The sequence below is a fragment of the Salmo salar genome, chromosome 20, assembly GCF_965601325.2.
Source record: "Salmo salar chromosome 20, fSalSal1, whole genome shotgun sequence".
Lineage (NCBI taxonomy): Eukaryota > Metazoa > Chordata > Actinopteri > Salmoniformes > Salmonidae > Salmo > Salmo salar.
Window position 1 is genome coordinate 34,283,690 of NC_138310.1, and position 17,704 is coordinate 34,301,393.

Genomic DNA, 17,704 nt, shown 5'->3' on the forward strand with positions numbered 1-17,704 from the left:
TGACACATAAAACAACACAGAGTTACACATGGAATAAACAAATATACAGTCAATAATACAGTAGAAAAAGTCTATATACAGTATGTGCAAATGAGGTAGGATAAGGGAGGTAAGGCAATAAATAGGCCATGGTGGCGAAGTATTTACAATATAGCAATTAAACACTGCAATGGTAGATGTGCAGAATATATATATAGTATAGTAGCAAGTAGAGATACTGGGGTGCAAAGGAGCAAGATAAATAAATAAATACAGTATGGGATGAGGTAGTGATCTGTGAGCTGCTCTGACAGCTGTTGCTTGAAGCTAGTGAGGGAGATATGAGTCTCCAGCTTCAGTGATTTTTGCAGTTCGTTCCAGTCATTGGCAGCAGAGAACTGGAAGGAAAGGCGGCCAAAGGAAGAATTGGCTTTGGGGGTGACCAGTGAGATATACCTGCTGGAGCGTGTGCTACGGGTGGGTGCTGCTATGGTGACCAGTGAGCTGAGATAAGGCGGGGCGTTACCTAGCAAAGACTTGTAGATGACTTGGAGCCAGTGGGTTTGGCGACGAGTATGAAGCGAGGGCCAGCCAACGAGAGCGTACAAGTCGCAGTGGTGGGTGGTATATGGGGCTTTGGTGACAAAACGGACGGCACTGTGATAGACTGCATCCAATTTGCTGAGTAGCGTGTTGGAGGCTATTTTGTAAATGACATCACCGAAGTCGAGGATCGGTAGGATGGTCAGTTTTACGAGGGTATGTTTGGCAGCATGAGTGAAGGAAGCTTTGTTGCGAAATAGGAAGCCGATTCTAGATTTAATTTTGGATTGGAGATGCTTAATGTGAGTCTGGAAGGAGAGGTTACAGTCTAACCAGACACCTAGGTGTTTGTAGTTGTCCACATATTCTAAGTCAGAACCGTCCAGAGTAGTTATGTTGGACGGGCGGGCAGGTGCGGGCAGCGATCGGTTGAAGAGCATGCATTTAGTTTTACTTGCATTTAAGAGCAGTTGGAGGCCACGGAAGGAGAGTTGTATGGCATTGAAGCTCATCTGGAGGTTAGTTAACACAGTGTCCAAAGAAGGGCCAGAGATATACAGAATGGTGTCGTCTGCTTAGAGGTGGATCAGAGAATCACCAGCAGCAAGAGCGACAATGACGGCCTACCCCGGCAAAACCCTAACCCGGACGACGCGGGGCCAATTATGCACTGCCCTATGGGACTCCCAATCATAGCCGGTTGTGAAACAGCCTGGAATCGAACCAGGGTTTGTTGCACTGAGATGCAGTGCCTTAGACCTCTGCGCCACTCGGGAGCCCCAAATCATGTCCAATCTATTGAATTTACCACAGGTGGACTCCAATAAAGTTGTAGAAACATCAAGGATGATCAATGGAAACAGAATGCACTTGAGCTCAATTTCAAGTCTCATAGCAAAGGGTCTGAATACTTGGTATTTCTGTTTCTTATTGTTAATACATTTGCAAAAAATTTAAAAAAAATGTTTTGCTTTGTCATCATGGGGTATTGTGTGTAGATTGCTGAGGAAAAATATATATATATATTTTAGAATAAGGCTGTAACGTAACAAAATGTGGAAAAAGTCAAGGGGTCTGAATACTTTCCGAAGGAACTGTATATACAGTACCAGTGTCACGTCCTGACCAGCAGAGGGAGTAGTGGTGTAGTATTTTGGTCAGGACGTGGCAGAAGAAGTCTGTATGTGTTGTCTAGTATGTCTGTTTCTGTGTTAGTCTTGTGACTCCTGATCAGGAATAGCTGGGGAGCGTTGTTCCTGATTGGGAGTCATATATTTAGGAGTATGTTTGTCACTTGGGTTTGTGGGTGGTTGTGCTAACACTGCTAGACTTTTGTTTGTACGTAGCCTGTTAGCCTGTCATTAGTAGTTATTGTTTTCCTGTGGATGCTTTGCTCGTATCTATTAAAAGGATGAGTATCCACATTCCGTCTGCAGTTTGGTCCATTCAACACGGCAACACTTGTGACAACCAGTCAAAAGTTTGGACACACCTACTCATTCAAGGGTTTTTCTTTATTTTTACTATTTTCTACAATGTATAATAATAGGTAGGACATCAAAACTATGAAATCACACATATGGAATCATGTAGTAACCAAAAAAAAGTGTTCAACAAATCAAAATATATTTTATATTTGAGATTCTTCAAAGTAGCCACCCTCTGCCTTGACAGCTTTGTACACTCTTGGCATTCTCTCAACCAGGTTTACCTGGAATACTTTTCCAACAGTCTTGAAAAAGTTCCCACATATGCTGAGTGCTTGTTGGCTGCTTTTCCTTCAGTTTGCGGTCCAACTCATCCCAAACCATCTCAATTTGGTTGAGTTCGGGTGATTATGGAGGCCAGGTCATCTGATTAAGCACTCCAACACTGTCCTTACTGGTCAAATAGACCTTACCCAGCCTAGAGGTGTGTTGGATCATTGTCCTGTTGAAAAACAAACGATAGATGGGATGGCGTATCGCTGCAGAATGCTGTGGTAGCCACGCTGGTTATGGGTGCCTTGAATTCTAAATAAATCACTGACAGTGTCACCAACAAAGCACCCCCGCACCATCACACCTCCTCTTCCATGCTTCACGGTGGGAAGCACACATGCAGAGATCATCCGTTCATCTTCTCTGCGTCTCACAAAAACACCACGGTTGGAAGCAAAAATCTAAAATTTGGACTCATCAGACCAAAGGAAAGAAATTCCACAAATGAACTTTTAACAAGGCACACCGGTTAATTGAAATGCATTCCAGGTGACTACCTCATGAAGATGGTTGAGAGAATGCCAAGAGTGTGCAAAGCTGTCATCAAGCTAAATGGTGGCTTCTTTGAAGAATCTCAAAAATAAAATATATTTTGATTTGTTGAACACTTCTTTGGTTACTACATGATTCCATATGTGTTATTTCATAGTTTTGATGTGTTCACTATTATTCTACAATGTAGAAAATAGTAAAAATAAAGAAAAACCCTGGAATGAGTAGGTTTGTCCAAACTTTTGACTGCAACTGTATATATATATATATATATATATATTGTGGCAAACGGCAAGGAGAGGTGAGGGGCATGGTGATTGAAGGAAGATATCTTGCAGCCCGGTGGCTCCACCCCCGAGCCTTATATGGACTTCCTGCCCCAACGAGGCAAGCCAGTGGATTGTTAAGCAATTGAGTGCTTGGGGATAAAAGAAGAAGCGGCTGCACAAAGGGTGAGAGGACCGAGAGGGAAAAGCATGTCATGGAGAGGGTGAGAAGCGGGAGAATTGCCTGTACGATTACCTGTTGTGAACTGGTTGCTGGATTCCCCCCTTTCCCACTGTGTGCAAATATCCCTAATAAATTCCCCATTTGCATTCTAGTTGTGCTCCTTGTGCGTGTTTGGTTATTGAACTGGTGATGTGGAAACCCCACACCCTTGAGCCTACTACAATATAGAATATATATATATATATATATATATACATCCGTTCAAAAGTTTGGGATCACTTAGAAATGTCCTTCTTTTTGAAAGAAAAGCAATTTTTTTTGTCCATTAAAATTACATCAAATTGATCAGAAATACAAGGTAGACATTGTTAATGTTGTAAATGACTATTGTAGCTGGAAACGGTTGATTTTGAATGGAATATCTACATAGGTGTACAGAGGCCCATTATCACCAACCATCACTCCTGTGTTCCAATGGCACGTCGTGTTAGCTAATCCAAGTTTATCATTTTAAAAGGCTAATTGATCATTAGAAAACCCTTTTGCAATTATGTTAGCACAGCTGTAAACTGTTGTGCTGATTAAAGAAGCAATTAAACTGCCCTTCTTTAGACTAGTTGAGTATCTGGAGCACCAGCATTTTTGGGTTCAATTACAGGCTCAAAATGGCCAGAAACAAAGAACTTTCTTCTGAAACTCATCAGTCTATTCTTGTTCTGAGAAATGAAGGCTATTCCATGCGAGAAATTGCCAAGACACTGAAGATCTCGTACAACGCTGTGTACTACTTACTTCACAGAACAGCGCAAACTGGCTCTAACCAGAATAGAAAGAGGAGTGGGAGGCCCGGTGCACAACTGAGCAAGAGGACAAGTACATTAGAGTGTCTAGTTTGAGAAACAGATGACTCACAAGTCCTCAACTGGCAGCTTCATGAAATAGTACCCGCAAAACACCAGTCTCAATGTCAACAGTTGAAGAGGCGACTCCGGGATGCTAGCCTTCTAGGCAGAGTTCCTCTGTCCAGTGTCTGTGTTCTTTTTCCCATCTTAATCTTTTCTTTTTATTGGCCAGTCTGAGATATGGCTTTTTCTTTGCAACTCTGCCTAAGAGAAAAGAAAATATTAAGATGGGCAAAAGAACACAGACACTGGACAGAGGAATATAGATTTGTTTTACCGAAGGACTGTTCTGTTTGCGCTCTCTGTTGTAAAACTGTTGTTTGTGGGACATTAAGTGTATGGCGTCATTTTGAAACGAGACATGGGAAAAACTTCATGGATGAGGCGGACAAGGCTGAAGGAATCAAAAGGGCTGTGTCCAGGTATGAAAAGCAAAGCAGTGTGTTTACAAATCTACATGCAGTCAAAAATCAAGCTACAGAGGGGAGCTACAAAGTTGCGCAGTGCTTTGCTAAACATGGAAAACCATTTACTAATGGAGAATATATCAAGGAGGCTTTACTTAGTAGTTCCCAGGCTTAATTTGATGGATTGCCTAACAAAGACAAAATCATCTCAAAGACATGCCTGTATCTGCCAGAACTGTTGAAGGGCGTGTTACGGAGATGGCTGAAAATGTAAAGGAACAGCAAACTGTAGCGTTAAAAGGTGTGGCTCTTGATGAGTGTGGATGTGAATGACATTCCACGTCTGACAGTTGCAAGATACTGTGACCCAGAGCAGGTACGTGAGGAGCTGCTTGGTCTATAACCCATGCATGGTACTACTAAAGGGGAAGATGTAGCAAAAGTCGTCACAGATCATTTTGAGGAGAGGTGTCGATATTAAAAGCATCTCGCTATTACAACTGACGGTGCCCCCGCTATGGTGGGGAAACAAAAAGGATTCGCAAAGCTGATTGAAGAAAAGATTGGCTGGGCCTCCTGAGTGGCGCAGCGATGTAAGGCACTGCATCACAGTGCTAGAGGCATTACTGCAGACCCGGGTTCATTCCTGGGCTGTGCCACAACCGGCCGTGGCCGGGAGTCTCATAGGACGGCGCACAACTAGCCAAGCGTTGTCAGGGTTAGAGGAGGGTTTGGCCGGGGGGGCTTTACTTGGCTCATCGCGCCCTAGCGACTCCTTGTGGCGGACCGGGTGCCTGCAGGCTGACCCCGGGCGCCAGTTGAACGGTGTTTCCTCCGACACATTGGTGTGGCTGGCTTCCGGGTTAAGCTGGCAGGTGTTAAGGAGCATGGTTAGCTGGGTCATGTTTTGCCTCTCCCAAGCCTGTTGGGGAGTTGCAGTGATGAGACAAGATTGAAATTGGGGAGAAAAAGGGGTGTAAAAAAAAGAAAATGTCACTATCATTCACCAAGAGAAACTGTGTTCCAAGATCAAGCCTGTGGGGCTGATGGACAGCGCCTCTGTTTAGCGAGCTATGGAATTCTTCCATTTGTGGGCAATTAGATATTCAATAGACACAATTAGTTGTAATGCACATATGAAAATCCTAACTGGCACACAGATCGTTAGAAATGGTAGGGTAAATTGTAAATTGGCACTCCACACAAAAAATGTCTATGCTATGTCAGGATCACAGGCTACAGGCACCTACAGCATGCGTGAATAGACCATGTGTTGCACTCCGACCACTCCTGTCAACACTTGTCCTTCCAAGCGTTGCCCTGGGAATGATGAGGTGCAGACAGAGCACAATGTGTTCTCTAGTCTTCTCAACGTTTTATCTGTGAGAGTTTCAGCAGTAGTGGGTCAATCGATAAAAAAGCGATTGAAATGCATTGCTTTTTGTGTATGTGTGGTGTGTATATGTGGTGTGTGTGTGTGTGTGTGTTGTGTGTGTGTGTGTGTGTGTGTGTGTGTGTGTGTGTGTGTTTGCTTTGTTACCTGGTCCAGTTTGCTCTGATGGCACGGGAAGGAGAAGGTGAAGCCGAGGGGCAAGGACGCTCTTTTCATACCCATGTACTCCAGGAAGTCAGCGATGCAGTGCACTATGTGGTCAAACAGCTGACAGGGAGAGAGAGAACAGAGAGAGGGAGAGAATGAGAGACGACAGAGAGAAGGAGAAATAGAAAAGAGTGAGTGAGAGAAAGAAAAGATAGGTCAAATTACCAATGCAGTGGACTGGGACTGAGCTCTACTTATTAGGGTTGGGCAATATTTTATATCTATCGATGATAATTGAAAGCCATTGTCGATGGTGACGACATAGTGAATTGACAGACGATGGTTTAGCCTATTTTAGGCTATATTCCGTCCTCTCCATTCAATATGAATATGGCCCTTGGGCAAGGCTACGCTTTCATCGTTTTATGCATGCATGGCTTTCTCCCGATCAAACACTGAATGAATCTAACGACCTTCCATCTCAAAGTTGTTTGAATATCCTAAATACGTAAGGTAGCCATGGGACTGATAATGAAAGAGAATAAACAATATCAATGGCCTATAGAAAAATATAATGACAAGTTAAATCAAGTTTAAAGTATCAGTGCAGGGTAAAAAAATCCCTCTCCTAGTACGCCTATCATAAAAGCTTGAAGATAAATGAAAGTTATGAACAGCAGCCTATTTCCCAAATATTTGAATAGCCTAAGAAGGTACTGTTGTCCTACAGTTGTCGCTTTCAAAAAGAACAAGAATATAATCCTCAAGTCTCATCTTTCAAAATACATAGAGTCCTCTTAATTTACAGCATTTCTCACACACAGACTGTCACGTCCTGGCCAGTATATAAGGTTAATTGTTTTGTAGTTTGGTCAGGGCGTGGCAGGGGGTATTTGTTTTATGTGGTTCGGGGTGGTGTGTTTGTGTAAAGGGTGTTTGATTTAGTATTTCCGGGTTTTGGTTTATGTTTAGTTAATTCTATGGTTAGTCTAGTGTGTGTGTTTCTATGTTTGGTTGATTGGGGTTGGGACTCTCAGTTGAAGGCAGGTGTTGTCTATCTGCCTTTGATTGAGAGTCCCATATATTAGGGTGTGTTTGTATGTGTTATTTGTGGGTGATTGTTCTGTGTGTAAGCCGTATGCTTTAACAGACTGTTTGTAGTTGTTCGTTCGTTTCGTTTTGTTATTTTGTATGTTCATTTTTGTAGTTAATAAAAATCAAGATGAGCATACACGTACCTGCTGCGTATTGGTCCTCCTTCACCGACAACAACCGTGACACAGACAACCAAAAGTTCCCAAATTAGCAGGAGGGATTGGGGGAAACTTCATTGCACGAGGTGCTCAAGTTCAGAACGGCTGTCAGTGAAAACCCGGTTTACCTCCTCTCCAGTGCCCTGCATGGCCTCCTGGGGAATGGCGTAGATCTTATTGTGCATCTCCACACTGCGTCTCTTCCCACGCCGCACACGCACCAGCAAAACCCGGAAGTTGGTCCCTCCCAGGTCCAGGGCCAAGAATTCACCGCTCTCTGATGAGTTCAATGAGCACAATGGGGAGAGAAGCTAAGAAAGTAAGATAACACTCCAAAATTATATTTAGCAGTTTAGGGGTTATGTGCCATGGATTGTCAGCCATGGATTTCCAACCGCTAAGCTTTTGATTGCTGGCCCATCTCTCTAACCCAGGGGTGTCAAACTAATTTACCCCAGGAGCCGCATTCAGTCTTAAACAAGGTCTGGAGGGCCGTACTGAAAATGTATTACATTTCCTCGCTGTCAATAATTTTATAAAAATAGTCCTCTATCCATTGTTTTTGGAATTTTCTATGCTCTCTGACTGTCTAGCTTTCATTTAGGTGACTATTAGCGAGCTGGACACAATCAAGAAACTCTATTATAAGTCCATTATAATTTCTAATTCGATTTGGTTTTAATAATTTGAAAGTATATTGAGTTTGTTTTTATTTGTAACAGCTTAAGGCTTTCTTCTCAGTTTCCTGCTATAGCCCTGCCAAGGACATCCATCTATTTTCAAGGATTTTCAAGGCCCATCAGTAGCTTATGGCTCCCTCTCCTACCATACACACATGGAGAATCTCAATTGCATTTCCTCGATTCCTCGTGTCCCCTGTCCTCACCTCCTAAAAACCCAGTGGATGAGGTCAGAGGTCCCTCCCCTCTGACTTTCTAATCCAATTGGTTTTGAAAAGCGGTCCGAGGAGAGACGACACAAGGAATCAAGAAAATGCCATTGAGATTCTCCCACAGATAACACTCCTCTCCCTCCTCTCTCCATCTTCTCTTCTCTTGACCCTGTACCTGTGCCGTCGGGCATGGAGCGAACAAAGGTGGGCAGCATCTTGACGGTGGCCTGGTCATGACTCTCCTTGGCCAAGCCTCTGTTCATCTCCTCTCCCATCCTCCTTTTCACATCCAGCAGCTGCTCCTGGCTCAAACGCAGAGCGTCCAGGATACGCTGGCGCCCGGCATGCTGGATAGCCAGCCGAAATGCCACTGCTGTCACCATGGCTGCTCCCTTCCCACTTCCGTCCTCCGAGCGCAGGAAACGCACGTCGCAATCCGGCACCAGCCGCCGCACCATCTTGTGGAGCCGCCGCGCAAACCTGGGAGAGGAGGCACAACTTTATTTTAAGCTTATAAAACGTTATTAAAAGGCTTATTAGCTATTAGTAAACTGTTTGTAAATTAAATATATTTGATCATGTTTCAGTTACTAGTGAATACATGTACAGTACCAGTCAAAAGTTTGGACACACCTACTCATTCAAGGGTTTTTCTTTATTTTTACTATATTGTAGAATAATAGTGAAGAATTCATATGGAATCATGCAGTAACCAAAAAAAGTGGTAAACAAATCAAAATATATTTTAGATTCTTCAAAGTAGCCACCCTTTGCCTTGATGACAGCCTTGCACACTCTTGGCATTCTCTCAACCAACTTCATGAGGTAGTCACCTGCAATGTATTTCAAGTAACATATATGCCTTGTTAAAAGCTAATTTGTGGAATTTCTTCCCTTCTTAATGCGTTTGAGGCAATCAGTTGGGTTGTGACAAGGGTGGTATACAGAAGATAGCCCTATTTGGTAAAAGACCATGTCCATATTATGGCAAGAACAGCTCAAATAAGCAAAGAGAAACGACAGTCCATCATTACTTTAAGAAATTAAGGTCAGTCAATACGGAACATTTCAAGAACTTTGAAAGTTTCTTCAAGTGCAGTAGCAATAACCATCAAGCACTATGATGGAACTGGCTCTCATGAGGACGCCACAGGAAAGGAAGACCCAGAGTTACCTATGCTGCAGAGGATAAGTTAATTCGAGTTATCAGCCTCAGAAATTGCAGCCCAAATAAATGCTTCACAGAGTTCACGTAACAGACCGGTGGAAGAAGCCACCCATTCTGCAGCAATATGCCATCCCATCTGGTTTGCGCTTAGTGGCACGATCATTTGTTTTTCAACAGGACAATGACCCAACACACCTCCAGGCTGTGTAAGGGCTATTTGACCAAGATGGAGAGTGATGGAGTGCTGCATCAGATGACCTGACCTCCACAATCACCCAACTGAACCCAATTGAGATGGTTTGGGATGAGTTGGATCGCAAACTGAAGGAAAAGCAGTCAACAAGTGCGCAGCATATGTGGAACTCCTTCAAGACGGTTGGAAAAGCATTCCAGGTGAAGCTGGTTGAGAGAATGCCAAGAGTGTGCAAAGCTGTCATCAAGGTAAAGGGTGGCTACTTTCAATCTAACATCTTAAATATATTTTGATTTGTTTAACATTTTTTTGGTTACTATGAACACATGATTTCATGTGTTATTTCATTGTTTTGATGTCTTCACTATTATTCTACAATGTAGAAAATAGTAAAATAAATAAAAACCCTTGCATGAGTAGGTGTGTCCAACCTTTTAACTGGTACTGTATGTATAAGCCATTTCCTAATTGGTCTTGTAATTTTAGCTGGCACTTGAGATGTAAGGGTCAACTCCATTGTAATTTCCGTCATCCACTGTGTAATTTAGTTAAGTCTCTTCTAGGAGAATTGCTCTGAGTAGCCATGCTCTCAGGGAGGTGTAGATTGAAACTCAGGGAGGTGTAGATTGTTGTCAAGTTGAGTTGGAATTCATTACAATTTAACTCGACAATGTCCATTGCATTTTATTTTTAATGTCCTGAAACGACTGGAGCTGAAGTGCATTTGAGTCTTGCCTCTTTGGAATCAGACTTGAAGTCTACTTCCTCACTCGTCTTTAAAATATCAAGGGTAAAAAATTCCAAACAGTACCTTATATGACTCATGCTCTGAATGGTGTGAAACTCAGGGAGGTGTAGATTGTTTGAGTATCAAGTTGAGTTGAAATTTATTCAAATTTATTCAAAACTTGACAATGTGCAATAGCATTTCAGTTTTTGAGTCATGACCACATAGGCAAATTACAGTTGGCCCAGAACAGAGCAGCACGACTGGCCCTTAAATGTACACGTAAGGCTTATATCAAGAACATGCATGTCAATCTCTCCTGGCTCAAAGTAGAGGAGAGATTGACATGTTGAAAGCACTGTTCAAATAGCTAACACACAGCTCAGACACCCATGCATAACCCACAAAACATGCCACCAGGGGTCTTTTCACAGTTCCCAAGTCCAGAACAGAGGCTAGGAAACGCACAGTACTACATGGAATTCTCCTCCACCTCGGGTAACTCAAGCTAGCAGTAAAATCAGATTTAAAAAAAAGAAAAAGTTAAAACAACACCTCACGGAACCACACGCACACACACAAAAATTATAAACCAAAAACTGTTTTAAGTGAGAAGTAGGCATTGCTCTGAAGCCGAAAAATGAAGGAAATTCACGAGCACCACAATGCCTACTTCACCCATGCTCTATCACACAGCTTTGACCTACTACAGTAGCTATGTTGGTCTATTGCACTTCAAACAATGTGTAGGCAGGTTTGCTTAGGATTGAAACCTTCTCAAATAGCCTAACTCATACGCTTAGAGAAGGTGCTCCCACAATAATGTGATTTGTTACGCATATAAGGTAAAGTACTCGATTCTTCACACACACCACACTAAGACATTATCCCATTCCACTTATACACAATGTCTACCATCTGCCCAGTACAGATGAAACTGGGATTCATCCTTGAAGAGCACACTTCTCCAGTGTGCCAGTGGCCATCGAAGGTGAGTAGATGCCCACTGAAGTCGGTTACGACACTGAACTGCAGTCGGGTCAAGACCCTGGTGAGGATGACGAGCATGCAAATAAGCTTCCCTGAGATGTTTCTGGCAGTTTGTGCAGAAATTCTTCGGTTGTGCAAACCTACAGTTTCATCAGCTGTCCGGTTGGCTGGTCTCAGATGTTCACGCAGGTGAAGAAGCAGGATGTGGAGGTCCTGGGCTGGCGTGGTTACACGTTACAAAGGAGAAATGCTCACTAATAGGGATGTAAATGAATTTGTGCACAAACTTGGAGAGAAATAAGCTTTTTGTGCATATGGAACATTTCTGGGGTCTTGTATTTCAAGCTCATGAAACCTGGGGCCAACACTTCACATGTTGTGTTTATATTTTTATTCAGTGTATATATTTCATAATCACATCCTTTTTTGGTCAATAGGTGTGAAACATAACAGGTGGTGGTGTGTTGAACACAGTCCCTCAGACGAAGGTCTATAGAACCTGTCTGCATTCCTGATTTCTGTAACCATTAGCTAATCTGTGCAATATTGACATAAACTCAAAACCACTTGTTTTGCAAACATGGGTCCTGTTTTATCAATTGCTGTGCTAATCAATGGACAGTTCATTACCTGTCAAAGGAATATGTAGATTAAAGTTATGTTTGTATTTCTATTTATTTTTGCAGTAAAGATGGTGACACTACAATAAAACACATTTAGGCCTACAATAGGGGCTATATCTAAAAATACATACAGACTAATGATAAATATTAGGGGTGTACCGATCTCATCATACTCGTATTCGTAATTGCATCCGTTTTATCACACTTCATACTGGTAATCGGATTTACTCATGATCGGAAAATTCGGAAGTGCGCTTTAAATGCCGGTAAAGCCTCAAGTGTGCATTACTGCAGAGTGCATCGTTCAGTTCCTTCACACACGTTGTTAAACGACCCTGACAGATGAAAATGCACGATTTACTTACTTCGTCCTATTCAATTTCTCAACAAAGTAGGCTAATAAATAGTCTAATGCATGGCTGGCTACTACTGCCTGCAATTATTCCAGACACAGATTTATATGAAGGTAGGCTAATTCACTTTTGAGAGGAGCAAAACTTCTCTCCCGAAACTTGTGCCAACACATTTGTACAATCAAAATAAACCATCTACATTTGTAATTTTATTTTCTAATTATCTGTCACTCAGTAAACATGACTGGGCGAAAATAAATAATAATAGCAAGAAAGCATGGGGATCACGACATAACGACAGTACATCGTCAGTAATGGAATACTTATACGGACAGACAAAGTAGGCATACTAAACAACACCATGTAAACAGGCAAAAACAACCATATGGCCTCAGAAAAGTCGCCAGGAAAAAACTAAATTGTACAACAATGATGAGCTACGGATTAGGATTCATTCATAATGTTTGGAGAAGGGGAGACTTAACAGAGCCACACGTGTGTCTGTCTGGAGAAATGAGAGCAGAGGGAGAGCAGCTTGTTCAACTGATATCCCGCCTGTTTCTTTACAGACAGAAGAACTAGCCAATAGTTGTTTAGAGCACAGTGTTTCACACTGTTTGAGTGAAAGAGAGATGCGTGCTGGCAGCTGAAAATTCCTTTTTTCCGTTCAAGGATAACTACAAAAAATACTTGTCATAATCCTATTCAGAAAATTCTCCATCCCATTAGATACTCATTTTGTCCGAATACTCGGCACACCCCTAATAGATATACGTTATTTTAATAGCAGAACACTGTAAAGTCCATTATTCTTCTGAAGAGTATTAATTAGGGTGTTTGAGAAGGTTTGAATCCTAAGCAACCTGCCTACACATTGTTTGACGTGCAATAGACCAACATAGCTACTGTAGTAGGTCAAAGCTGTGTGCTAGAAAACCTTGGTAGTTCAAGGGTGATGTAGGCATTGTGGTTCTCCTGAATTTCCTTTCTTTTTTGCCTTCTGACCAATGCCTACTTCTCACATAAAAGTTTTTTGTTTCTAATTTCCATGGTTTTTACACTGGAAGGTGATTATACCAAATTATAATACAACATCACAACCTCTTCCTTGACTACTGTCACATTAGGTGGCTCGGAGAGCGAGGAATGAATTGGGGCAAACTGCTCCATGTTCTGCACCTGCAGAGGTGCTGCTGCTGCCCCTGACATCAGTCATCCACCTTGGTGGAAACGACTTGGGACAGACAAAGGTGACAGCCCTGGTGCGTCAGATGCGAGCTGATTTGGAGGTAGTCATCCAAATGTTCCCCGGGACAATGGTGTTCTACTCTGACATCGCACAGCAGACGAGTTGGATGTTCCAGTGGGAGGAGGACTTCAACAAGCGCATAGAGATGGCCCGGCGCTATGTCAACCAGCTTGTGTTTGCATTTCTCCGTGACAGGCGCATGCCCACAATCCGCCACTCTGTAATAAAGCACAGTTTCCCTGGGCAGTAACATAGGTATGGCGTGCATCGCATGGAGGGTAACAACCTCCGCTGGTCTCGCCTCCGTTCTAGCAAGACGCACACAGTAGTACACACCACCACACTTGGTGGTGGTGCCATTTGCCGGCCACTCCACAAACCCAAAGGCTCTTTTAAGAGCCACCTAATAAATGAAAATAAGTGTGTGTATGTCAGGAAGGTGCTGTCAAAACTATAACCTAAATAATGGTCAAAATGTATCCTACAGAAGGCGAACCCACAATCTTCAGATCCACAGACGGTATCTCTAACCATTACACTACAACATTGACAGACCATTTAAATTCTCGATGCCTTTGTTTCACTGATTGAACATGTATTTATGTTGCTTGGATAAAATACAATAGTCTAAAAAAGCAATTCACTTTTGCCTGTGAAAACACACAATCCTACTCATTAATGACAAAATGGTGCCGCAAGAAATGGCAGCATTTTTACGGGCACCCAACCAATTGATCCATTATGTTTTTTTTGCGTCATTTGTAACTTATTTTGTACATAATGTTTCTGAAACCGTATCTTACGGCAAAAAAGAGCTTCTGGATATCAGGACAGTGATCACTCACCTCGGATTAGACAAAGATTTTATCTTCAACAAGCAAGACGCACAGGACATTCTCCAAACACCCGACAGGGCCAACATCCCTGTTATTCGCAAGAGGAAGCGACGCAGGTACAGAGGACAAAGAGCCAGATGCCTGGTCAGGACCCGGAGAAGGCGAGAGGGAAAGCTGCCATTACCGTAAATACTACTCGCCAATGTGCAATCATTGGATAATAAACTAGACGAGGTACGATCACGAATATCCTACCAACGGGACATCAAAAACTGTAATATCCTATGTTTCACGGAATCGTGGCTGAATGACAACATGGATATTCAGCTAGCGGGATATACGCTGCACTGGCAAGAAAGAACAGCACACTGCGGTAAGACGAGGGGGGCAGTCTGTGCATATTTGTAAACAACAGCTGTTGCACGAAATCTAAGGAAGTCTCTAGATTTTGCTCGCCTGAAGTAGAGTATATTGTGATAAATTGCAGGCCACTACTTGCCAAGAGAGTTTTCAGCTATACTTTTCGTGGCTGTTTATTTACCACCACAGACAGATGCTGGCAAGACCGCACTCAGTCAGCTGTATAAGGAAATAAGCAAACAGGAAACCACTCATCCCAGAGGCGGCGCTCCTAGAGGCCGGAGACTTTAATGCAGGGAAACTTAAATCAGTTCTACCAAATTTCCATCAACATTTTAAATGTGCAACCAGAGGGGAAACAATTCTAGATCACCTGTACTCCACACACAGAGACGCGTACAAAGCTCTCCCTCGCCGTCCATTTGGAAAATCCGACCACAACTCTATCCTCCCGATTCCTGCTTACAAGCTAAAATTAAAGCAAAAAGCACCAGGGACTCGGTCTATAAAAAAGTGGTCAGATGAATCAGATGCTAAACTACAGGACTGTTTTGCTATCACAGACTGGAACATGTTCCGGGATTCTTCCGATGGCAATGAGGAGTACACCACATCAGTCACTGGATTTATCAATAAGTGCATCGAGGACGTCATCCCCACAGTGACTGTACATACATACCCCAACCAGAAGCCATGGATTACAGGCAACATTCGCACTGAGCTAAAGGGTAGAGCTGCCGCTTTCAAGGCGCGGGACTCTAACCCGGAAGCTTACAAGAAATCCTGCTATGCCCTCTGACGAACCAGCAAACAGGCAAAGCGTCAATACAGGGCTAAGATTAAATCATACCACACCGGCTCCAATGCTCGTCTTACGTGGCAGAGCTTGAAAACTATTACAGACTACAAAGGGAAGCACAGCCGCGAGCTGCCCAGTGACACGAGCCTACCAGACGAGCTAAATCACTTCTATGCTCGCTTCGAGGCAAGCAACACTGAGGCATGCATGAGAGCATCAGCTATTCCGGACGACTGTGTGATCACGCTCTCCGTAGCCGACGTGAGTAAGACCTTTAACCTCTTACATCTAGATGTTCCGCTAGCGGAACACCTGCTCCAATATCCAATGATGGGCGTGGCGCGAAATAAAAATTCCTCTAAAATCCGAAAAATTCCATTTTTCAAACATATGACTATTTTACAGCATTTTAAAGACAAGACTCTCGTTAATCTAACCACACTGTCCGATTTCAAAAAGGCTTTACAGCGAAAGCAAAACATTAGATTATGTCAGCAGAGTACCCAGCCAGAAATAATCAGACACCCATTTTTCAAGCTAGCATATAATGTCACAAAAACCAAAACCACAGCTAAATGCAGCACTAACCTTTGATGATCTTCATCAGATGACAACCCTAGGACATTATGTTATACAATGCATGCATGTTTTGTTCAATCAAGTTCATATTTATATCAAAAACCAGCTTTTTTACATTAGCATGTGACGTTCAGAACTAGCATACCCCCCGCAAACCTCCGGTGAATTTACTAAATTACTCACGATAAACGTTCACAAAACACATAACAATTATTTTAAGAATTATAGATACAGAACTCCTCTATGCACTCGATATGTCCGATTTTAAAATGGCTTTTCGGTGAAAGCACATTTTGCAATATTCTCAGTAGATAGCCCAGCCATCACGGCTAGCCATTTAGACACCGACCAAGTTTAGCCCTGACCAAACTCCGATTTACTATTACAAAAGTTTGATTACCTTTGTTGTCTTCGTCAGAATGCACTCCCAGGACTGCTATTTCAATAACAAATGTTGGTTTGGTCCAAAATAATCCATCGTTATATCCAAATAGCGGCGTTTTGTTGTTGCGTTCTAGACACTATCCGAATGGTAAATAAGGCGCATGGCGCATTTCGTGACAAAAGATTTCTAAATATTTCATTACCGTACTGCGAAGCATGTCAACCTCTGTTTAAAATCAATTTTTATGCCATTTTTCTTGTAAAAAAGCGATAATATTCCGACCGGGAATCTGCGTTTCGGTAAATAGAGGGAAAAAAAGAAAGACGGGAGCGGCCAGTGCACGCGCCTAAGCCCTTTGTCCTCTGATAGACCACTTAGCAAAAGCGCTCGTGTGTTTCAGCCAGGGCTTTGAATTACGTCATTCAGCTTTTTCCCAGGCTCTGAGCGCCCATGGAAGCCGTAGGAAGTGTCACGTAACAGCAGAGATCCTTTGTAATGGATAGAGATGACAAAGGCCAAGAAATGGTCAGACAGGGTACTTCCTGTACAGAATCTTCTCAGGTTTTGGCATGCCAAATGAGTTCTGTTATACTCACAGACACCATTCAAACAGTTTCAGAAACTTTGGAGTGTTTTCTATCCAAAGCTAATAATTATATGCATATTCTATTTTCTGGGCAGGAGTAATAATCAGATTAAATCGGGTACGTTTTTTATCCAGCCGTGAAAATACTGCCCCCTAGCCATAACAGGTTAAACAGGTCAACATACACAAGGCTGCGGGGCCAGACGGATTACCAGGACGTTTGCTCCGGGCATGTGCTGACCAACTGGTAGGTGTCTTAACTGATATTTTCAACATGTCCCTGATTGAGTCTGTAATACCAACATGTTTCAAGCAGACCACCATAGTCCCTGTGCCCAAGAACACAAAGGCAACCTACCTAAATGACTACAGACCCGTAGCACTCACGTCCATAGCCATGAAGTGCTTTGAAAGGTTGGTAAAGGCTCACATCAACACCAGAAACCCTAGACCCACACCAATTTGCATACTGCCCAAACAGATCCACAGATGATGCTATCTCTATTGCACTCCATACTGCCCTTTCCCACCTGGACAAAAGGAACACCTATGTGAGAATGCTATTCATTGACTACAGCTCAGCGTTTAACACCATAGTACCCTCAAAGCTCATCACTAAGCTAAGGATCCTGGGACTA

The 17,704-nt window shown here is 42.8% G+C and overlaps 1 protein-coding gene across 2 annotated transcripts in view; it reads right to left on the reverse strand.

The window, feature by feature from the left end:
• The window catches only part of LOC106580495 (hexokinase-2), a 100,693-nt gene that overhangs the window by 9,383 nt on the left and 73,606 nt on the right, over positions 1–17,704 (reverse strand). For both annotated transcript variants that reach the window (XM_014161633.3, XM_014161634.3), the window contains 3 exons: positions 8,394–8,698; positions 7,455–7,603; positions 6,074–6,193 (listed from right to left, as the gene is read on the reverse strand). In XM_014161633.3, coding sequence (XP_014017108.3) covers positions 6,074–6,193; positions 7,455–7,603; positions 8,394–8,698 — 574 coding nt within the window. The remainder of the gene's footprint in view (positions 1–6,073; positions 6,194–7,454; positions 7,604–8,393; positions 8,699–17,704) is intronic.